The 23,459-nt window shown below is 42.1% G+C and overlaps 1 protein-coding gene across 2 annotated transcripts in view; it reads left to right on the top strand.

The window, feature by feature from the left end:
• The window catches only part of LOC105467381 (REST corepressor 1), a 135,144-nt gene that overhangs the window by 86,846 nt on the left and 24,839 nt on the right, over positions 1-23,459 (top strand). For both annotated transcript variants that reach the window (XM_071099547.1, XM_071099546.1), the window contains exon 4: positions 15,702-15,754. In XM_071099547.1, coding sequence (XP_070955648.1) covers positions 15,702-15,754 — 53 coding nt within the window. The remainder of the gene's footprint in view (positions 1-15,701; positions 15,755-23,459) is intronic.

Raw genomic sequence — 23,459 nt, 5'->3', positions numbered from 1 at the left:
TCTGTCCAAAAGTATCTCAATTCAGGTTATACTGAATTCATGTTTATCCTCTGAGTTTTCATTTACATTTTAAATTGAACAGCTTTGTGTCTAGGAATGTACCAGGAGTGAAAGGTTCAGGAATCTCATACTCTAATGGAGAGACAGAAAAAATGAACATGTGAGCAAATAATTTATATGTAGTTTTCCTAGGGCAACTCTTCCTTTTTAGAGATAAAAACACTGGGGTCTACAGAAGTAAAGTCAAATGGTTAAGGTCCCATAGCTAGTTACTATAGTAGCCCAGTTTTAGCTAGATCTCTTGTCTCCAGACTATATTTACCACACCTGTCTGCCTTCGTAGGCTGCTTCATTTAATAAATTATAATTCAATGCTTAAAACATTAATATTATACTAGTTTTTTTGGGCTGTGTCTAAGTAAAACTCATTTAATGAGAGATATAACTTACGGGATATGCCTAGAAAATGTGGCCTGTAGAGACATTTCATGTTGAGAAAATGTAAATAATTCCCAATAACATAGATTAGAACAATGAGTTTAAATATTAAATGGTCATGGAAAATTACTTGATGAAACCATGACTTGAGATTTCAGCAACAAAGGAGTGAATGAAGTATACATTGCCATCATGTGTAATCTGGAGGGTGGCAGACTGAGAAACTGGAAAATGTTCACTTACTGGAGAAGAGTACAGTTGACTCACATCATTTTTACATCAAGCATCTCCCATGTACCATTGAGTCAGTATTCTGATGTTTCCCTTGGGACTTAGCAGAAGGTGCTGGCTTTCCTAGGTAGAAATAAAGAGTTGAAGATGGTTGACATTTGATTGAAATGTGGAAGTATGAGTAGGAGTTTGCTGGCTGGACCAAGGGGCCTAAGTGCACCCTAAACAGAGGAAATGATAGCATTTCCTTTTTTTTTTTTTTTTTTTTTGAGATGGAGTCTCGCTCTGTTGCCCAGGCTGGAGTACAGTGGCGCGATCTTGGCTCACTGCAACCTCTGCCTCCTGAGTTCAAGCAGTTCTCCTGCCTCAGCCTCCGGAGTAGCTGGGATTACATGCGCATGCGCCACCACACCCAGCTAATTTTGCATTTTTAGTAGAGACAGGGTTTCACCACGTTGGCCAGGCTGGTCTTGAACTCCTGACCTCAAGTGATCCGCCTGCCTCAGCCTCCCAAAGTGTTGAAATTACCGCGCCCGGCCAGCATTTTCATTTTTAAAGGTGTGAAGATGTGCAGAGGAAATCCAGTGCTTAATTTTGGAGATTTGCCTGACTCTGACAAGTGTTGTCCCTGGGGCATAGAGAAATGAAACTGGAAAAGCAGGCCAGCTTCTTAAAGGTTTGGAGGATCCCTTGAAGGTTTTTTAGCTAGAAGTGATATGATTTACACTAAAAAGCTCTTGACAGTCCTGTGGTTTAGAGAAGAGTAGAGAAGAGGTTTATTGGTGGTAGTAAGCTGTTGATACAATTCCAAGTCAGAGAAGTTGATTGCCTAACCAGGTTAGTGCTGTTAAAAGGAGGCATGATGAAAATTCAGGAAGTCAAGTCAGGAGCATCTCAACTTGCCCCAAAGAGATGGAGACCATAGGGTTGTGGGCTTAGTGACTGGTTCAGGCAGCCTTTAACGTGTCTTTAAAGACTATTAAATGCCGTTAAGTATAGGCGCACTGTTCCATCATTTACTCCACGTTTCTGTTGAACCCCTATGAGGCAGTCTGTTGCTGTGATACAATATCATCTCTCCTCAGTCCCCGTTGTGATATTGTGCAGCTACCCTTTGCATGGATTCTATACCCCATGTCTGCACATCCTCTTTACTCCATTCCACGCTGCCCACCTTTGGAGACTCCATCCTCATTCCAATTGGTCTGCACCCTAAATGCCCACCTTGCTCAGCCCTACCCACCGGCTTTAGGATACCACCTCTTGCCTTCACACGGACACCCCTTCGTTGTGCATTGTACTTTTGGCAGTCCCCTCTTGTCTCTGTGCTTACATGTAGACCTACTTCAAGTTTGGACTTCGTTCGTCTAGAGAAGCAGCTGAACGTTAACAAAGTGAGCGTATTAGAGTTTAAAGTATATGTGGAGGCCGGGCGCAGTGGCCCAAGCCTGTAATTCCAGCACTTTGGGAGGCCGAGACGGGCAGATCACGAGGTCAGGAGATCGGGACCGTCCTGGCTAACACAGTGAAACCCTGTCTCTACTAAAAAATACAGAAAACTAGCCGGGCGTGGTGGCGGCGCCTGTAGTCCCAGCTACTCGAGAGGCTGAGGCAGGAGAATGTTGCAAACCCGGGAGGCGGAGCTTGCAGTGAGCTGAGATCCGGCCACTGCACTCCAGCCTGGGTGACAGAGCGAGACTCCGTCCCAAAAAAATATGTATATATATATATGTGGAGTTTAGGCCAGATTGTAGGCCCATTCTGGTTCCTTTTACTGACTTACGAAACACAAAAAGTTTACCCAGGCACGTGTGGTCAAATATAACGCAAAACTGTGGCCCAAGAGTCTTAATAAAAAGGATAGATTAATCTGAGGATTTTTTGTTGTTGTTTGATTATTATTATTATTGTTGTTATTATTATTATTATTATTTAAGGTAGGGCTTGAAAAGAAGGGGAGTGGAACTAGAGGGGAAACTCAATTATAGCCTTGTCTGTTGTTTATAGTTTGCTTTTTGAAAAATAAATAATCAACTAAATTGCTCATACTGAATGATGTTGATAGTTCCCTGAAGGAGCAAATTTCTCAGATGGGCTGCTGTTGCCTTGAGTGTAGAATTTAGCAAGGTAACTTTTGGCTATTGGATATCCATAGAAACAGATGGTCTTGCTCGTTTATGCATTATGCATTTTATAAGTTATATATAGTAAGTGTTTGTGCAGTTATTTAAGTGTTTGGATTTTGGGTTTTTTATTTTATAAAAATGAGGAAAAACTGGTCCAGTGGTAAGAATCATGGGTCTCAGTGTTAAAATAGACAAAAATGGAGATCATCAGCTGTGCCAAAAACAAGCTGGCTGATTTTTCTGAGATAGAGTCTCGCACTGATGCCTGGGCTGGAGTGCAGTGGCACAGTCTCAGCTCACTGTAACCTCTGCTTCGCAGGTTCAAGCGATTCTCCTTCCTCAGCCTCCCTAGTAGCTGGGATTATGGGTACCCGCCACCATGCCCAGCTAATTTTTTGTACTTTTAGTAGAGACAGTGTTTCACCATGTTGGCCAGGTTGGTCTCGAACTCCTGACCTTGTGATTGGCCCGCCTTGGCCTCCCAAATTGCTGGGATTATAGGCATGAGCCACTGTGCCTGGCCTGATTTTTTTTTTTTTAAGTTAGCTATTAACTCTAAAGAAAAGAATTGCATGTAACATGGTGGAGGTAGGTAATTTAAAGTTGAGTCAAAAGACAAGTTTAAATTAGGGATTTAAAAATAAGTTTTAGCTTTCTTGGAATAAGAGCTGTACCTATGACATACACAAAATTCATTTCTACTTTAGGATGTTTGACTTACTGTATCGTATATGAAAGTTTCAAGTAATATGAATAATGTGCAGTTATGTCATATATAATTCTAAACTTTCATGTAGATACATAGTAAATGTCAGGTGTCTCTATTCAAAGCATCCCAATAGCTTTTCAATTCATTGTAAGTTAAAGTCAAAAGAACCTGCTGACATAGCCTGGGCAGCATGGCAAAACTCCATCTTTACAAAATAATTAACCAGGCATGATGGTGCATGCCTGTAGTGTCAGCCTCTTGGGAGGCTGAGGTGGGAGGATCACTTGAGCCCAGGAGGTCCAGGCTGCAGTGAGCTGTGATTGTGCCACTGCACTCCAGCCTGAGCGACAGCAGGACCCTGTCTTAAAAAAAAAAGAAAAAAAAAAAATAATAATAACACAAAAAAAGAACCTGGAAGTAACAAGGCCCTACACAGTCTGACCCCACTTCTCCCCTCTTGAACTCACCCAAAATATCCTCCTCAGCGTCTTCTCTGTTCTCTTCTTCTAGAGTACTCTTCTCCTAGATGTCTACATGGCTCACCCCCTCAGTTCGTTCTGGTTATTGCCTAAGTGTCATTATATCAGAGAAGCCTTCTTTCACCACACAAACCACTAACTGTCTTAACTCGCTTTCTTTCGTTCTACTTATCATCAGCTGACATCATATTATCTATTTTATGTCTCTCATCTCTCTCCACTGTACTGTAAAACTGAGTGGAGGAACTTGGTATGTGTGTTCAGTTCTGTCAGTCCCCTCTTGGCATGTGGTGGGTGTATGATAAATAAGTTGTTGAATGAATGAGAAGGTGGTGGGAGTGCGGGATTCCTGTGGATAGAGATTTGCAAATACAGGCTTTTCTGCCATTTGCTCTGTAACTTGGGTTGTCTGGAATCTTCTAACGTTTCCTTCTTTGTCCCTTACCTTGTGGCTATCACTTGTTTACTCAGTAACTTGCACAACTGCTTGTGTACCAAGTGCTGGCAGGCACTGGCGAAATACACAAACAATCTGACAAGTCCCTGCCCAAGTGTTGCTTACAGTCTACGGGAAACTGCACTGGTAAGTAAGTTCATTGAGCGCTGTGAAGGAGAAGTGTACTTAAACAAATATCACATATTCTCACTTACAAGTGGGAGGTAAGCATTGGGTGCACATGGCCATAAAGATGGGACCAATCAACAAGACACTAGGGACTACCCAGAATGGGGAGAGAGATGGGGACAGGGGCTTAAAAAGAACCTCTTAAGTACTGTACTGAGTGAGTCATGGATCATTTGTACCCCAAACCTCAGCATCACGCTGTGTATCTTTGTAACAAACCTGCACACGTGCCCCCGATTCTAAAATACAAAGTTGAGGGGAAAAAAACAAAGCAAAACAACTTATTAATTCTTTGACTTGTGTGTGAGCAGCAGTAGTGATAGGATAAGCCTATATTGGCCTGGTTTTCAGCTTTTTAAAAATATATGACTGGAAGAGGTTGAAGCATATGATTAAAATGAGTCCTTTGAGTGTGTGAAAAATATTTTTATCATTTTAATTTTTTCAAGTGCTCTAGAACTAGCTAAAATGGGCAAAACTTACTAGAATAAACATAGCTGAATGAGCTGAATTTACATACTAGTGGAAGCCTTCTATTAAACAGTAATTTACCTTGTAATCGTATTAATGTCTAATCTGTATCTTTATACAGAAAAACATTTCATTTTTTCAGTTTTAGTTTATCCTTTCTGTTGACAGTGGACATCCATTATCAGTTCTTGACTATTACAAATATTACTGCTGGGAGCATTCTTGGACCTATTTCTTGATACCCGTCTGGAATATATATGCTTAGCTCTGAGAGATCAGTGCCAAATTATTTTCAAAGTGGTCAGACTGGTTTACACTGCTACCAGTAAAATGCAGAGTTTATTTGCTCCACATCCGCTCCAATAATTGCTGTTGTTGGACTTGTACATGTTAGACCAATCTAGTGTGAGTATAACAGTTTCTTTTTTTTTTTTTTTTTTGAGACGGAGTCTCACACTGTTGCCCAGGCTGGAGTGCAGTGGCGCGATCTCGGCTCACTGCAAGCTCCGCCTCCCGGGTTCCCGCCATTCTCCTGCCTCAGCCTCCTGAGTAGCTGGGACTACAGGCGCCCGCCACCGCGCCCGGCTAATTTTTTGTATTTTTAGTAGAGACGGGGTTTCACTGTGGTCTCGATCTCCTGACCTTGTGATCCGCCCGCCTCGGCCTCCCAAAGTGCTGGGATTACAGGCTTGAGCCACCGCGCCCGGCCAACAGTTTCATATACCAAGGAATTCTGCTGTTTTTGTTTGGTGTATTAATGGCATTGGTGTTATGTAACAAATATGCCCACATTTTAAAAAGAGGTGTATATTAATATATGTAGGGATGAAATGAAATAATTGGGATTTACTTTAAAATTCTTCAGCACATGTAAAGCACATTTTGGGATCAGTTCACCAAATTGTTCTATGGATGCAGATTAAAGTGTTGTTTCCATATTTAATTTACTGTCCTGTGGTTATGTAGGACAGTATACGTACCCTTAGAAAACACTTGCTGAAGGTTTAAGAGTCATAATATATGAAAGCTACTCTCAAGTAATTCAGGGAAGAGTTACACACACACACACACACACGCACACACACACACACACACTTATTTTTATTATTAAAAATAGCCTCTAACTTACCCCACCGTGTGAACATAACCACTATTAAAGTTTGCTTCTGGATCTTTTCTGTATGCTTATATGCACTCTGATTTTAAGCACAAATGGTTACATCTTCTGTGTAACGGTTTTCAACTTTAATTTTCCTGCAATTAAAAATTAAACCGAGTTTTGATCCTGAATAATATCCCATCTTGTAGCATAATTTATTCACCCACACCTCTCTTTCTCTCTCTCTCTCTCTCTCTTCTTCTTCCTCTCTCTCTCTCTCTTTCTTTCTTTTCTTTTCCTTCTTTTAAAAAAGACCAGCCGGGTGCAGTAGTGAGAAGCTTTCTCCTTTTTCTTTTTCTTTTTTCATTTTCTTTTTTTGAGACAGTCTTGCTCTGTAGCACAGGCTGGAGTGCAGTGACATGGTCTCAGCCCATTGCAACTTCCGCCTCCCAGGTTCCATTAATTATTTTTATTTTATTTTATTTTATTTTTGAGACGGAGTCTCACTCTGTCGCCCAGGCTGGAGTGCAGTGGCCGGATCTCAGCTCACTGCAAGCTCCGCCTCCTGGGTTCACGCCATTCTCCTGCCTCAGCCTCCCGAGTAGCAGGGACTACAGGCACCCGCCACCTCGCCCGGCTAGTTTTTTGTATTTATTTATTTATTTTTTTAGTAGACACGGGGTTTCACCGTGTTAGCCAGGCTGGTCTCGATCTCCTGACCTCGTGATCTGCCCGTCTCGGCCTCCCAAAGTGCTGGGATTACAGGCGTGAGCCACCGCGCCCGGCTGGGTTCCATTATTTCTTGTACCTCAGCCTCCCAAGTAGCTGGAATTACAGGCATGTACCAGCACGCCTGGCAATTTTTGTATTTTTAGTAGAGTTGGAGTTTCACCGTGTTGGCCAAGCTGGTCTTGAATTTCTGACCTCAAGTGGTCGACCTACCTCAGCCTCCCAAAGTGTTGCGATTACAGGCGTAAGCTTCTGCTCCTGGCCCAAATCTTATTCTTGAACATTTAGATTTTCTTCTTTTTTCCTACTATAAATAACACAAGTACACAGGAATTTATAATGTCCTCTCCCCCGTTGAAAAGAAAGCCCTCCTTGATTCTGCAGATCAGGTTCCTCAATTATGTGCATTCATAGTTCTTTTTCGCGGGCACTTACAAGAATTGGAATTCATTATTTGTATGACTGTTTCTGTCTCCCCAGTCAGACATGCGAGTTCCGTAAGGGCAGAGATTGTCTATTTTAATCACAGCTATCGAAGCAGCACCAGGCACACAGTAGGCCTGAAATATTTGTTAAATCAGTGGAGAGTAATTTCAACATAATGTATTTTATAAAAGATAACTTTGCTGCGACCTACATTGAAAGCTCTTAAATATCTTGTTTATATAGCAGTGCTTGTTGAAGGCTACTCTATTGGATTAAGAATAGAAAACCCTCCACATTGCAAATGGTAGGACTTAACAGTGGGAGAGCCTGCCCCTCCCAACTCCCTCTCACAGGCCAGGAGAGCCCACCTTCTCATACTCTGTCTCACAATGGGGTTTAGCTTCTTTTTCAGAGCTAAAGAACCCCCCGAGCCTTCCTGTAACACAGACTCTCTTTCATCTTTAATGAACAGAATTAAGATTATTGCTGCCAGAGATAGAAAGTTGGGGAAAAGTCCTAGTGGGTCCCCTTCTTTGTTTGGAGCGATTTGATGCAGGTAGCTTGTATTTCTGTTAGTCTGCTTCCTGTTTCATCTTTTATCTTTTATCCGTCACCTTAAGCATTTATGTTTTTTTTGTTTTTTGTTTAAATCTTAAGAAATGGAGGCTCACTATGTTGCCCGAGCTGATCTCAAACTCCTGGGCTCAAGTAATCCTCCCATCTTGGCTTATCAGAGTGCTGGGATTACAGGGTATAGGCATGAGCCACTGCATCTGGCCAGTCTTTTGTTTTGTATGAGGGTAGCTGGAGCACATTTAATTTTCTAAGGTTAAAAACTTACTTTTGTTTCACTTAAGGAAACCATGTGGGAGGTCTTGAAAAGTGCACTTTTCATTTTCATCGCTGCCCTACCAGCAACTACTGGTGACTCTGCCAAATTCAGACAAGTCACTTCTCTGGGAGTTGGCGTTGGGGACTGACTTATTCTGTAAAGTGGGATTTTAACAAATTCCCACTAAGAAATGCCTTTTTTTTTTTTTTTTTTTTTTGAGACAGAGTCTCGCTCTGTCGCCCAGGCTGGAGTGCAGTGGCACAGTCTCAGCTTACGGCAAGCTCCGCCTCCCGGATTCACGCTATTCTCCTGCCTCAGCCTCCCTAGTGACTGGGACTACAGGCACCCGCCATCACGCCCGGCTAATTTTAAAAAAATTATTTTTATTTTTATTTTTAGTAGAGATGGGGTTTCACTGTGTTAGCCAGGATGGTCTCGATCTCCTGACTTCATGATCTGCCTGCCTCAGCCTCCCAAAGTGCTGGGATTACAGGGGTGAGCCATCGCACCTGGCCAAGAAATAGCATTTTTATAAAGAAAGTACATTTTGTTACCTACTTGGAAGGACTGATTGATGAAATCCTCAGGCAGAATCTCTGGCTTGACTTTTTGTGCTGTTTCCACCCCAGAGAGGGAGCATTCAGATGTTTACTGTAGTAATGTCTGTGCCCACCAGGTGGCACAGTTGCTTTACTTAAATTATTTAAACTCTGATTCTCAGCAAGTTGTAATAACTCATTTCTTATTTTAATAATAAAAGATGCCACAGTATTTGTTACTATATTTTTAAAGAGAATTTTGGCATGTTCAGTTGAGTGATGAGAGAGAAATTGATGTAATGTTTCCTCTGTGGTACCTAATGCTACAGCAAGTGTTTCAAAAATATTTTTTTTAAAAAGCTCTGAGAAGGCTATAAGTCTTGTCATCAGCCCACTGTATGGTGCCAGCCTATTGCTCTGCATAGAATATGCAAGATCACACGGTGTTCTGAATATCTGCAGTATCTAGCGGGAGGGAAGGGTGAGTTAAGGTTACTGTGGCAATTTTCATCTGCATTCCTCCCTTCTTTTGCACTTGAGACTTACTGAGGGTACTAGGGCATTTAGTTCATTGAATTAAAATGAATATAGAAACAAGTAAAGTTTAGCATCCATCTGTTTTTTACCCCTGCTTTCCATCACTTCATCAACCACAGTTCTGTTAACTTAATTCAAGCTAGATACAGTATGTTGATTAGCCTTGGTTCCCTGTACCAAGGAGGCTGTTCTAATCTGAAGAGCTCTTCTGCCTCTGTCTTCTGTCCTTAAGAGATAGAACTGTGTTGGCTGGTCCGAAGGTAGTGAGTTATCTCAACTGATTGTTCACAATTGCAGATGGAACTCCTTGTTCTACTCTTTTCCTGCTTCTCACTGCTGCACCCGGCTGGTCTTTTTTAAAAGAAGGAAGGGAGGGAAGGAGGGAAGGATTGTGCATAGAGGTTTTTGTTTGTTTTGTTTGGAGATGGGAGTCTTGCTCTGTTGCCCAGGCTGGAGTGCAGTGGTGCGATCTTGGCTCACTGCAACCTCTGCCTCCCTGGTTCAAGTAATTCTCCTGTCTCAGCCTCCCAAGCAGCTGAGATTACAGGCACGAGCCACCATGCCCAGCTAATTTTTTTTTTTTTTTTTTTTTTTTAGTAGAGACGGGGTTTCACTGTGTTGGCCAGGCTGGTCTCAAACTCCTGACCTTGTGATCTGCCCACCTCAGCCTCCCAAAGTGCTGGGATTACAGGTGTGAGCCCCTGCGCCCAGCCATGCATAGAGGTCATAAACCTTATACCTTACCTGATATTTACCAGCTGTGTGACCCTAACCAAATTACTTCTGTGAGCCTCAGTTTCTTCGTTTGTGAATGGGAGTGATAATGGAACTATCAGAGAAGATTTTTAAAAATCATTGTAAAGACCTTAAAACAATGGCTCATACATAATACATTCTCAGATGTTAGCTGTTGTTTCTGCTTATCAGAATAGCTGCTGAACCTTTAGGAAGCGCTCCTTCATTGGTCATGATCATCATCTGCTGATTACTTGGCATTCCCATACTGTCCTACATCTGTGTTGTTATTTCTGTATTTGTTCTCTTCTGTTACCTGTGTGTTGTCTCAAGCTACTGTGGGAAATCGGTTCATTTTTGCTTTTTATTTTGGCTTGCTATTTAATACAGTGCTTTGTACATAGTAAGTTTAATTCAGTAAATGCTTGATTAGGCTTTTGGAATTTTGTAAACTTTCTTGAAGAATGAGGATTTCACATTCTGTCTTTAAGTGATATTATGAGGAAGCCCATAACTCATTCATCTGTGCTCTCCATAATGGTTATAACAGTGGATGGATTCTTCTGCTTCTGACCGACAGATTGGAATGTCAGCCAAGTTGCACAAGGCAGGCCCACTTTGCGCACCCTGTCAACATTGGGGAAGGGTGATGGGTGCAGATGCCCGGGCCGGTGGAAAGGTGCTGGCATTTTCTTAAGCAGCATGGATTTTGCTCATTGTTCTGATCAGCGTTTACTTCATGAGTTCCTGACCCCAGTGGCTCCTCACTTCCAGATTGGTGAATTTTTAATCAATAAGGGGCAGAATTAAGATTGTTGTTGCCAGAGTTGGAAAAATCCCCATGGATCCCTGTTTTCTTTGTTTAAGAGCAGTTTTTTGTAGGTAGTTTGTATTTCTCCTGCTCCTCTTCCTTCCTGTTTCATCTTCTATCCACTGACTTTTAAGCATCTGCTTATCTTTTGTTTTTTTATGAGGGTAGCTGGGAACACATTTTATTTTCTTGAAATAAGAAAAGCTTATTTTTGCTTCACTTAAGGTTGAAAGCTTTTTTTTGCTTCACTTAAGGAAACCACGTGGGAGGTTTTGAAAAGTGCACTTTTCATTTTCATTACTGTCCTACCAGCAGCTACGGGTATAACTCTGTAAAGGAACAGGGTAGGTGGTGGGAAGGGAATAGCCTCAGAGATTCTGAAAAGTATGGGAGACATCCATGTACCTTGATTAAAGAAAACAAAAGCTGAGCATTATGTAGAGCAGGAATACAGTAAGAGACAAGGTCTGTCAACAGCATTGCTTGTGCAGATGACTATATTCTGAGTAAATTCTAGTCCAGAACATTCTGTGAGGAAAGGAGGGAGGAGGAGTACCTACTGTGGTGGTGTTTTCTCAGTTAGGTGATAACCTGGCTTTATTGGTGAGAACTAATTCTTGGGAAGGTCAGGGCGTTGCTAAAGATAACATAGTCATACAGTGCTGTGTGCCATGCACTGCTAGACCAACTCATTTTATTTTGAGACAGAGCCAGGATTTGACCTGGGTCTTTCTTACCCTGTATATAACCTGTGCTGCCTTTTATCTTGTGGGACAGGAAACCTCAAATGTTGACATTGTACATATTACAGCACCCCAGGCATTCATTCAGCAAATGTCTGTCTAATTTTTATTGGACATTGGGAACAATGAAAAGAATGAAAAGTGTTTATTTGCTAGTAAGTATTAGATGGTAATTCCTTTTACAGATTAGTTTCATTTCATCACAACCTTCCAAGCACCTAGTAGACACACCATGTGTCTTCATTTAAGTAGTTATAGTAGCGTGCTTTCTTCCTTTACTTTAGATTTGAGTCATCAGGGTGATCTCCAAGAAAATCTTTTTTTTTTTTTTTTTTTTACGACAGGGTCTCGCTCTGTTGCCTAGGCTAGGCTGCAGTGGCACGATCTCGGCTCATTGCAACCTCTGCCTCCAGGATTCAAGCGATTGTCCTACCTCAGCCTTCCAAGTAGCTGGGATTACAGGCATGCACCACCACGCCCAGCTAATTTTTGTATTTTTAGTAGAGATGAAGTTTCACCATGTTGGCCGGGCTGGTCTTGAACCCCTGACCTCAAGTGATCCTCTTGCCTCGGCCTCCCAAAGTGCTGGGATTACTGGCATGAGCCACTGCACCCGGCCATCCAAGAAAATCTAAAAAGTTACGTGACTTACAGGTCACCTTAGTAAGAATACCGTATTGTTTACAGTATGGCAGATGTCCTATATAACTTCAGCTGCAGCATTCGGAATCTACTGTGTTACTGTCTTACTGTTCCTACTACCAGCTGATTCTTTATTTATTTATTTATTTATTTTTTTGGAAACGGAGTCTCGCTCTGTCGCCCAGGCTGGAGTGCAGTGGCCGGATCTCAGCTCACTGCAAGCTCCGCCTCCCGGGTTTACACCATTCTCCTGCCTCAGCCTCCCGAGTAGCTGGGACTACAGGCGCCCGCCACCTCGCCCGGCTACTTTTTGTATTTTTTAGTAGAGACGGGGTTTCACCGTGTTAGCCAGGATGGTCTTTTTGACCTCGTGATCTGCCCGACTCGGCCTCCCAAAGTGCTGGGATTACAGGCTTGAGCCACCGCGCCCAGTTAAAAAACAAAAGAGGAGATGAAAATGGAGTAGCATTCAACAAATACTTGTGTGTGTCTTATAATTTGTAGCTAAATCTAGTTGCAGACAGTGGGCACAGGCTTTACAGGCCTTGTTACTGATGTAGCAGGAGGGACTCTGAGGAGATAACATCTGCCCAAGAACCACGGGCAGGACTAACCCCTGTGCTGGGCTACTCCAGGGACTCCTGCATCACTTGTTCAGCCTGTGCCTGTGTTTGCTCAAAGATGATGTCACTGGTGATCATACATACATTCCTTACTCAGTTAAGGTAGATAATAGTGTGCTCTCAGACTTGAGATTTTACAGCAGAAGCTTAAGGTTCATTTGTTGTTCATTTACCAAGTATTTATTAAAGGAAGGAACCCTTCGAGCCAGTTTTAAACAAGCAGACCCCCAGAGTTGACCCTCAATTTACCGCAGATCGTTTTCGCCTTTTGTCCTTACATATTCCTGAGTGCATCTCATGACCTGGTTTTTAATCAGCTGGCCTGCCGTCTGTTTCTAGGTCTGGTATGCTGCCATTTGCATCTCATCTCCTCCAGTACGAACCCCCACATTACCTGTGTCTCTCTGCAGGGTTCTGGCCAGGTATACAGAACCACCTGTTCAAGCAGCCTCATCTGACGCTTTTTAGAACCTTAGAGCACTTTTATTTGGCATAATCTACTGTATTGTGAAGTAAAAAGCAAGGGACACACTTTGGAGTAATTCCCTGCCCTGCTTTTTTTTGTTTTTTTTTGAGAGATGAAGTCTTGCTCTGTCACCAAGGCTGGAGTGCAGTGGCACGATCTTGGCTCACTGCAACCTCAGCCTCCCAAGTAGCTGGGACTACAGGCATGCGCCACCACGCCCAGCTGATTTTTGTATGTTTAGTAGAGATGAGGTTTTACCATGATGGCCAGGGTAGTCTTGATATCTTGACCTCCCGATCCACCCACTCCAGTCTCCTGAAGTGTTGGGATTACAGGCGTGAGCCACCGTGCCTGGTCTTTGCCCTGCTTTTTAAAATCACCAGTTAGACTTTTGTGATGAACTATGGTCATTTCATTTGTCATCTGCTGACTTTCAAGTAAGTTGAAATTTTACTGTAATCTGAGTGAAGTAACCAGTTTGTAACTATTTTAAATATTAAAACAAATGGAAAATTAGTGGTTTTATATTAGAATTAATATTGAGCTGCAGTATGTAATTAGTTGCTGTTTGAATTAGATAGACTTTTTCTTTTATCAGTGGAATATTTTCTCCCAATTTTTAGAATACATGCTTCTATAAGAGTTGGAATTCTTTTTCAAAATTGATTTCTGTTTCCTAAATTGGTTGACAGTTCTCCCAGAGCTGGGAGCATGCTTTTGGTATAATCGCATAGCAAACGGAGATGGAGAAGCTCAGACTTGTTAGGACTCCTCTGTTTACTCTTTGTGTCATAGTGGGAAAGTGGATCACTCTGAGCCTGTCTTCTGTAAGTTTGGCCATTGTACCTAGAGAGTAAGATTTAGGAGCCAAGAGGGAATAGGGACTAGTCAGGATTTTACTGCCTACCTTCATACAGTTCTGTACTACTTGATTTTTTTTTTAGCTTGTGTTATTATTTTTTTAATTCATAAAGGAAAATCGTGCATGAACATATGGCAGTGCTATTGACTAGTGCATTATTTTTTCTTGTACATTTGGGGAGAAAGATTAGAATATCCTCAGGGAGGAAATTGATTCATCTTTGGGGGTGGCAGCTTCTTCTGGAGGTTGAGTCAATTCGTTTTCCTTGGTATTTTCCATGGTACTTGAAAGCTAGCCACCTTGTATTGGAGGAGTACATATTTGAAAGCAAATACCAAGCACTGGGCCATGTAATCTATCTCTTCAGAATTTTTTAAAACATAAGAATAGTTTGTTCATTATTCAACCTGAGCTGAGACTAAAAATGACCCCCAATTTCATACTTATTTTTACTGCTAAACATATTGTTTAAAGTAATACTTGTTTGTTGTAGAAAGTTTTAAGTAGAACTAAAGGTTTTGTCTTTCTTTTCCTTTTTTCTTTTTTTGAGACGGAGTCTTGCTCTGTCGCCATGCTGTAGTGCAGTGGTGCAATCTCGGCTCACTACAACCTCTGCCTCCCGGGTTCAAGCGATTCTCCTGCCTCAGCCTCCCAAGTAGCTGGGATTACTGGTGTGTGCCACCACACCCAGCTAATTTTTGTATTTTTAGTAGAGATGGGGTTCTGCCATATTGGTCAGGTTGCTCTTGAACGCCTGACCTCAAAGTCATCCGCCTGCCTCAGCCTCCCAAAGTACTGGGATTACAGGCGTGAGCCACCGCATCTGGCCCTGACTAATTATTTTTAAAAATTATTTGTAGAGACAGGATCTCACTATGTTATCTAGGCTAATCTAGAACTCCGGGCCTCAAAGGATCTTCCCGCCTCAGCTTCCGAAGTGTTAGGATTACAGGCATGAGCCTTTGTTTTTCTCTTTTAAAGAAGACTCATAATCTCATCACCAGGTGATAACTGCTGTTAATATGTCAGAATATTCATTCAGAAGTTTCTCTGTGGGATCAATAACTGTATTATAATGATTCTGTTTTGTTACTGTCTGTTCTTTTAGTCTTGTACATGACAAGTGTATTAGTCTGTTTTTATGCTGTTGGTAAAAACATTCCCAAAACTGGGAAGAAAAGGAGGTTTAATGGACTTACAGTTTCACATGGCTGGGAAGGCCTTACAGTCGTGGTGGAAGGTGAGGAGGAGCAAGTCATGTTTTACATGGATGGCAGCAGGCAAAGAGAGAGAGCTTGTGCAGGGAAACTCCCCTTTTTAAAACCATCAGATCTTGTGAGACTTACTATCAGGAGAATAGCACAGGAAAGACCATCCTCCATGATTCAGTTACCTCCTATTGGGTCCCTCCCACAACACTTGGGAATTGTGGGAGATACAAATCAAGATGAGATTTGGGTGGGGACACAGCCAAACCATATTAGCAGGCCTGAAATATACACGTGTATCAATTCTAGTGGACCATAGGGTGTACTCTGTCCCTCAGTTTGTTTACTGGCGTCTCATCTTGTTTTTCAGTGGACGAATACATTGCCATTGCCAAAGAAAAGCATGGGTACAACATGGAACAGGTAATATCATGGTTTTCTTTCTTTTGCTGTTAAAAATGAGTATTTATAACTAAATAATTTTATTTTTTTCTTCTCTGTATTGAGTAGCAGTGTTTCCTCATTAGCAATTTTTTGGTAATTACTAGTAGTGTTACACAAACTCTGGTCTTCTTTTTCTTGTTCAAGATGAATATTAGAGGACACTTTGACTTGAAAGGCACATCTGTGCATTTCAGCAGATCTACAGCCTTTAGGACACTGATTACTTAGTGATTACTAAGGAGCTGGATGCTTGAACATAGTGCTTTCACATAGTGCTTTCTCATGTGAATATGTGATTTTTCATTCTTCTGGTTGTATAATGATGTTTTTTGACGCATGTTTTCACATTCTTACCTGAAGTGTTTTAATATTCACCATTTTGAATAATTTTCAGGTTGTAAATGTTTGATTAAAGTCCCTCCCCTCCCCTCCCCTCCCATCCCTTCCCTTCACCTTCCCTTCCTTGAGATGGAGTCTTGCTCTGGCAACCAGGCTGGAATGCAATGGCGCATCTCAGCACATTGCAACCTCTGCCTCTGGGGTTCAAGTAATTCTCGTGCCTTGGCCTCCCAAGTTGCTGGGATTACAGGTGTGCACCACCACGCCTGGCTAATTTTTGTATTTTTAGTAGAGAAGGGGTCTCCCAAAGTGTCGGGATTACAGGCGTGAGCCACTGCGCCCGGCCAAGATTTTCTTTTAAATGTTGTTTGGAATGTACTAATAAGAAATCCACAAGATTTATTTTTCTGCAAAAGTGTGATGATACCTTGTTTCAGCTTTAATGATTTACTTTAAACACATCAAGTTGGATTAATGCTTTCCATGGCATTAATCTAGATCTTAAAACCTGTAAGTTACTGACATTTCTTATTTTTCTGAATGATGGAAGTTACCAAAAGTTTAGATTATGTGAAATTGTATACTTTCTTTTGGACTTGGCCTTACATTTAATTACTCTATCCTGGTCATTGAAGCTACTTCTAATTATTAGATGATTGCAAAATATACCTGTATGAATTCTTAAGGATGGTAGTCTTGATCATTTCTCCTTTAAAAATGATCATTAGTGTCCAGGCGCAGTGGCTCACACCTGTAATTCCAGCACTTTGGGAGGCTGAGACGGGCGGATCGCGAGGTCAGGAGATCAAGAACACCCTGGCTAACACGGTGAAACCCCATCTCTACTAAAAATACAGAAAAAAAAATTAGCCGGGCGTGGTGGCGGGCGCCTGTAGTCCCAGCTACTCCGGAGGAGTAGGAGAATGGCGTGAAACTGGGAGGCGGAGCTTGCAGTGAGCCGAGATGGTGCCACTGCACTCCAGCCTGGGCGACAGAGCGAGACTCCATCTCAAAAAATAAATAAATAAAAATAAAAAATAAAAAAAGAGCATTAGCATGAAAATTCCCTATATTATAATTCCAGTGTAAAAATTACCATTAGCAAAGTATTGCTAGATTATCTCATTTTACCTCTTTTGTTGCTTGTTCTATTTCTACCATTTTTCTAAGCTGAGACCTTTATATATCATATATATAACATATATATATAGTTTTTAAAAGAATAAACAACAATTGTGCTTTCATAAATTACCTTCTTCGTTTATATATTGAGGCAGTAAAGTGTGGTACTTGAAGAGCACAGATCCTAGAACCATGCTGGTTCTGTGACCAGTGGCAAGGAAAGTCAGTGCCTCAGAGAAGACCTTCAGTTTATACTCAGGCTGATCCTCAGCATGGAGGCAAGCCTACAACTAAAAGAAAGCAAAACCTTAGTAAAAACGTAGCAAACCCTGAGGAGGAGTGTGATTATGAGTTACTACATTATTAGATGTCTAGGTTTTAACAGAAAAATCACAGAGCATACAAAGAAATGGTAAATTATGCCCATTCGGTAGAAAAAAATTGATCAACAGAAACTGTCCCTGGGAAAAGACCTTAGTGGCAGATCTACTAGGCAAAGATTTTAATACAACTATCTTAAAGATATTTTTAAAGAACTAATAGAAGATACAGAAAAAGTCAAGAAAATGATGTATGAACAAATGGAAATAACAGTAAGGAAATGGAAAACCTAAAAGGAAATCAAATTGAAATTCTAGAGCTTAAACTCTTGAAATGAAAAATTCACTAGACATGCTCAAAGGCGGATTTGAAGAGTCCCAAGAAAGAATAAGAAAGAACGTGAAGAAAGGACAGTGGCAATGATTCAAGTCTGAGCAGCCAGATGAGAAAAGATTGAAGAGTAACCAGAGCCTAAGGTACCCTAGGAACACACTGGGTGGACTAACATATGCATGTGAAAGTTGCATAAGGGGTAAGAGAAAGAGATAGGAACAGAGAAATTATTTGAAGACATAGGGGCCAAAAACTTCACAAATTTGATGAAAGACGTGAATATAAACATCCAAGAAACTCAGTGAACTCCAGGTAGGATAAACTCAAACTCACCAAAGCACATGATGAAACTTCGAAGAGAGAGAGAATCTTGATAGCAGCAAGAGAGAACTAACCTATTACATATAAGGGATCCTGAATAAGCTTGTTAGGGTATTTCTTGTCAAAACCTTTGGAAGCCAGAGGAAGTGGGGTAATATATTCAAAGCAGCAAGAGAAGAAAACTGTCAACTAAGAATTCTGTATCTGAGAAAATGCTTTCAAAAGTAAAGGGGAGAAATGAGGATATTCTCAATTAAAAGCTGCTGGAGAGTCTCTCTGAAGAGGCCATAGTGGAGCTGAACTTGTGAACTGGTAATCCCATTGTCTATAAATTGGACAAGAACTTGAAGCCCATCAAGCCCATGAATGAAAAAAGTTCCTGGGGGATGAAGAGACCGTGCATAAAGCCATGGAAGCTGTGGCTGCCCAGGACAAGGCCCAGAAGTGAAGGCCAGCAAGCTGACTGCTCTCTCAAGGAACACTCCCTGCCCAACCATTCTTCTTCACCTCCTTTCTGCACATGCCACACTGACCACATCTGTAGGCATCCTACGTTGCAGCCGCAGATGGGAACTCATGACTCCCATTTTCATTGTAACCATTTTTGTCTCCTGCACCCACTTGCTTCATATAATCTAGTCAGAATAGCACCTCTGGTGCAGGGAGAAAGTTCCCCTTATCCAAGAGAGTTGAGAGGTAGTGACTTGGGCTTTTGCCAGGGCTTTGTTTACTAAGGACCTTTGCAGGAGGAGCCATGCTGTCATGACCAAGGAGGAGAAGCAAAGAGAGCCTTTTTGACCCCAGGAGCCAATGCTGTACTCTTCTCTAGTCAGACTACTGTCAGGAGAGCTCTGCTCATTCCAGTGGAAGATGGCTATAACCTGCACAGTGATGTGAAAAAACAACCATTTCCTCCCTGACCCCAGGGAAGGTGGCTCTAGAAGGTTGAGAGCAATCCTGTATTAAGTTCATGTGTTAGATTTACTTTTCCAAAAAATTGTATGTAAAAATAATACAAAACAAAAACCCTTCTGGGATTTTTAATTTTTTGTTTATTTATTTTTATTTTTTTTTTGGGGGGAGACAGAGTCTCACTCTGTCACCCAGGCTGGAGTGCAGTGAAGCAATCTCGGCTCACTGCAAGCTCTGCCTCCCGGGTTCACGCCATTCTCCTGCCTCAGCCTCCCATGTAGCTGAGACTACAGGTGCCCGCCACCGCACCCAGCTAATTTTTTTTAAATTTTTTTTAATTTTTAGTAGAGACGGGGTTTCACCGTGTTAGCCAGGATGGTCTCGATCTCCTGACCTCGTGATCCACCCGTCTCGGCCTCCCAAAGTGCTGGGATTACAGGTGTGAGCCACCGCGCCCAGCCCCCTTCTGGAATTTTTGGTAGCAGTTGAAGTAGTCCCACATGTGGTCATCAGAAAATAAGCCATTCCATCCTAGACAATATGGCAAAATCCTGTCTCTAGAAAAAATTAAAATCGGCCAGACACGGTGGTATGTGTCTGTGGTCCTAGCTACTTGGGAGGATGAGGTGGGAGGGTTAGTTGAGCCCAGGAGGTTGAAACCAGCGTGGGCAATATAGTGACACCTCATCTCTATAAAAAATTTTAAAATCACCTAAACGTGGTAGTGGGTGCCTGTAGTCTCAGCTACTCTGGAGGCTGAGGTGGGAAGATCGCTTGAGCCTGGGAGGCAGAGGTTGCAGTGAGCCAAGATCATGTCATTGCACTCTAGATCACAACTCTGTATCAACAACAACAAAAAAATAAAAATAAAAAAAGGAAAAGAAGCCATTCCTCACACCAACATGGGATAAACTTCTTGACCTCTAAGGGGTAGGATTGCATCCTGCTATGGGTTTTCGAATCCCTCCCCTACCTTGTTTTGTGGCAGTGAAATGCCTCTTGATCATGTCCAAATATTTCTTTCACTGACTGATTTCTAAATCGTGTTCTAATTGCTTGGCTCTGCCATGTGGACCCAGTATTCATTGTGAGCATAACTGTACTAAATCTTTCTTTCTAGATCAGTGTAATAAAGGCCTAATGTGCAATTTAAAATAAATAAAAACTTGTGTCTTTTTGTTTGTTTTGTTTTGAGACAAGGTCTTGCTCTGTTACCCATGCTGGAGTGCAGTGGTGTGATCATAGCTCACTGCAGCCTCAAACCCCTGGGCTGAGTCAAGCAGTCCTCCTGCCTCAGCCCCTCAAGTAGCTGCAATTACAGGCGTGCACCACCATGCCTGGCTAACTTGTTGTTTGTTTGTTTTTCGTAGATTCATGGTCTTGCTACGTTCCCCAGGCTGGTCTCCAACTTCTGAGCTCAAGTGATCCTCTCACCTCGGCCTCCCAGAGTGCTGAGGTTATAGGTGTGAGCGACAATGCCCAGCCTCAGAAAATAGTTATAGAATATATACACAATGAAATGGAAAGAAATTTAAATCTTTCACTATAAATAATCAACAAAACATAAAAATGAGACTGGATGTGGTGGCTCACACCTATAATCCCAGCACTTCGGGGCAGATCACTTGAGCTCAGGAGTTGGAGACCAACCTAGGCAACATGGCGAAACCCTGTCTCTACAAAAAAAAATTAGCTGCACATGGTGGCATGCACCTGTAGTCCCAGCTGCCCAGGAGGCTGAATCAGGAGAATTGCTTAAGCCTGGAAGGGTGAAGGTTGCAGTGAGCCAAGATCATGCCATTGCTCCTCCAGCCTGAGCAATGAGAGTGAAACCCTGTCTTTAAAAAAATAAAATAAAATAAATAAAACCTAAAAAGACAGTAATTCAGGAAATGAAGGACATAAAAAGCTTTAAGGAGTATACGAAACAAATAGCCAAATGACAAAAGTTCCTCCTTATCAGTGATTACTTTAAATATAAATGGATTAAACTTTCCAAAGGACAGAGATTGTCAGAATGGGTAAAAAATACAGAATCCCACTATATACAAGAGGTTTACATTAGCTCCGAAGACACAATTTTAAAGTGAAAGGGTGGAAAATGGTATCCCATGCAAGTAGTAACCAAAGAAAGCAGGAGTGATTATAATAATATCAGTCAAAATAGACTTTAAATTTAAAAAGGTTATAAGAGACAAGGACATTCACTGTTGGTGAGAATGTAAAATGGTACACCTGGTGGGGAAAACAGGATGGCAGCTCCTTAAAAAATTAAAAATAGAATTACCATATTATCCACCAATTCTACTTCTGGCCAAAGTGGGTAGATCAGTTGAGCCCAGGAGTTCAAGACCAGCCTGGGCAACATGGCAAAATCCTGTCTCTACAAAAAGTACAAGAAATTTGGCTGGGAATGGTGACTCACGCCTGTAATCCCAGCGCTTTGGGAGGCCGAGGCGGGCGGATCGCGATGTCAGGAGATCAAGACCATCCTGGCCAACATGGTGAAACCCCGTCTCTACTAAAAATAAAAAAAAGTTAGCCGGACGTGGCGGCAGGTGCCTGTAGTCTCAGCCACTCAGGAGGCTGAGGCAGGAGAATGGCGTGAACCCGGGAGGCGGAGCTTGCAGTAAGCCGAGATCGCGCCACTGCACTCCAGCCTGAGCAACAGAGCGAGACTCCATCTCAAAAAAAAAAAAGAAAAAAAGAAAAAAAAAAGAAATTAGCCAGGTGTGGTGGCATGTGCCTGTTATCCCAGCTACTTGGGAGGCTGAGGCAATCAAGGATGATCACCTGGCCCTGGGAGGTGGAGGTTGCAGTGAGTACCACTGCACTCTGGCCTGCCTGACAGAGCCAGACTCTGCCTCAAATAATAATAATAATAATAGTAATAATAAATTAAAACAATTTTTTTTGAGACAGAGTTTCGCTCTTGTCACCCGGGCTGGAGTGCAATGGCATGATCTCGACTCACCACTGCAACCTCCACCTCCCAGGTTCAAGTGATTCTCTTGCCTCAGCCTCCCGAGTAGCTGGGATTATAAGCGCAAGCCACCACACTTGGCTAATTTTTGTGTTTTTAGTAGAGATGGGGTTTCGCTATGTTGGCCAGGCTGATCTTGAACTCCTGACCTCAGGTGATTTGCCCACCTCAGCCTCCCAAAGTGCTGGGATTACTGGCATGAGCGACCACACCCGATCAATAATAATAATAGTCTTAAAGACAGAAAGTCGAATGATAGTTGTCAGGGGCTGGGGGTTGGGAGGAATAGGGAGAGGGAATAGGAACTGTTGTTTAATGGGTACAGAGTGTCCCTATTACAAGTTGAAAAGAGCTCTGGAGATGGATATTGGGATGATTGTACAACATTATGAATGTATTCAATACTACTGAGCTGTTCACTTGGATGGTTAGGTGGATAAAATTTATCTTTTTTTTTTTTTTCTTTTTTTTTTGAGACGGAATCTCACTCTGTTGCCCAGGCTGGAGTGCAGTGGCGCGATCTCAGCTCACTGTAACCTATGCCTCCCTGGTTCAAGTGATTCTCCTGCCTCAGCCTCCTGAATAGCTAGGATTACAGGCATGCGCTACCACACTCAGTTAATGTTTTGTATTTTTAGTAGAGTCTTTTGTAGAGGGTTTCGTCATGTTGACCAGGCTGCTCTCAAACTCCTGACTTCATGTGATCCACCTACCTCAGCCTCCCAAAGTGCTGGGATTACAGGTGTGAGCCACCGCGCCTGGCCGAAATCAAGTTTCTATTAGAAAAATGGAGTAACAGTAATAAATCCTCCCTCCCTCCCTTGACAAGTCTCTGTCACCCAAGCTGGAACAACCTCTGCCTCCCAGGTTCAAGTGATTCTCCTACCTCAGCCTTCTGAATTGGTGGGACTACAGGCATGCGCCACTATGCCCAGCTAATATTTTTTTGAATTTTTAGTAGAGAGAGGGTTTCACCATGTTGGCCAGGCTAGTCTTGAACTCCTGACCTCATGTGATCCACCTACCTCGGCCTCCCAAAGTGCTGGGATTACAGGTGTGAGCCACCACACCCAGCCAGTTTCTAAGGAGTGAAAGCCAGTATTCATTTTTCATTTCATCTCTTTATGTTCATGCTAATTTTTAACTATTTTAGAATAATTGTTTGTAGATAGTTTCTCTGTGACCACTTCCCTGATGATACCTATGTTGCCATACCTAACAAGTACCACCTTCCCTTGTTGCTGTACCTAACAAGTTATCACCATCCTAAATTGTATACTTATCGTTTCCAAGAAAAATATTTTTATTGTATGTGTAATTTCCAATTAAAATATACTGTATTTTGTTTGAAAA

The sequence above is a fragment of the Macaca nemestrina genome, chromosome 7, assembly GCF_043159975.1.
Source record: "Macaca nemestrina isolate mMacNem1 chromosome 7, mMacNem.hap1, whole genome shotgun sequence".
Lineage (NCBI taxonomy): Eukaryota > Metazoa > Chordata > Mammalia > Primates > Cercopithecidae > Macaca > Macaca nemestrina.
The sequence above is the reverse complement of the archived record's forward strand: the minus strand, read 5'-3'. Positions and strand labels throughout refer to the sequence as shown.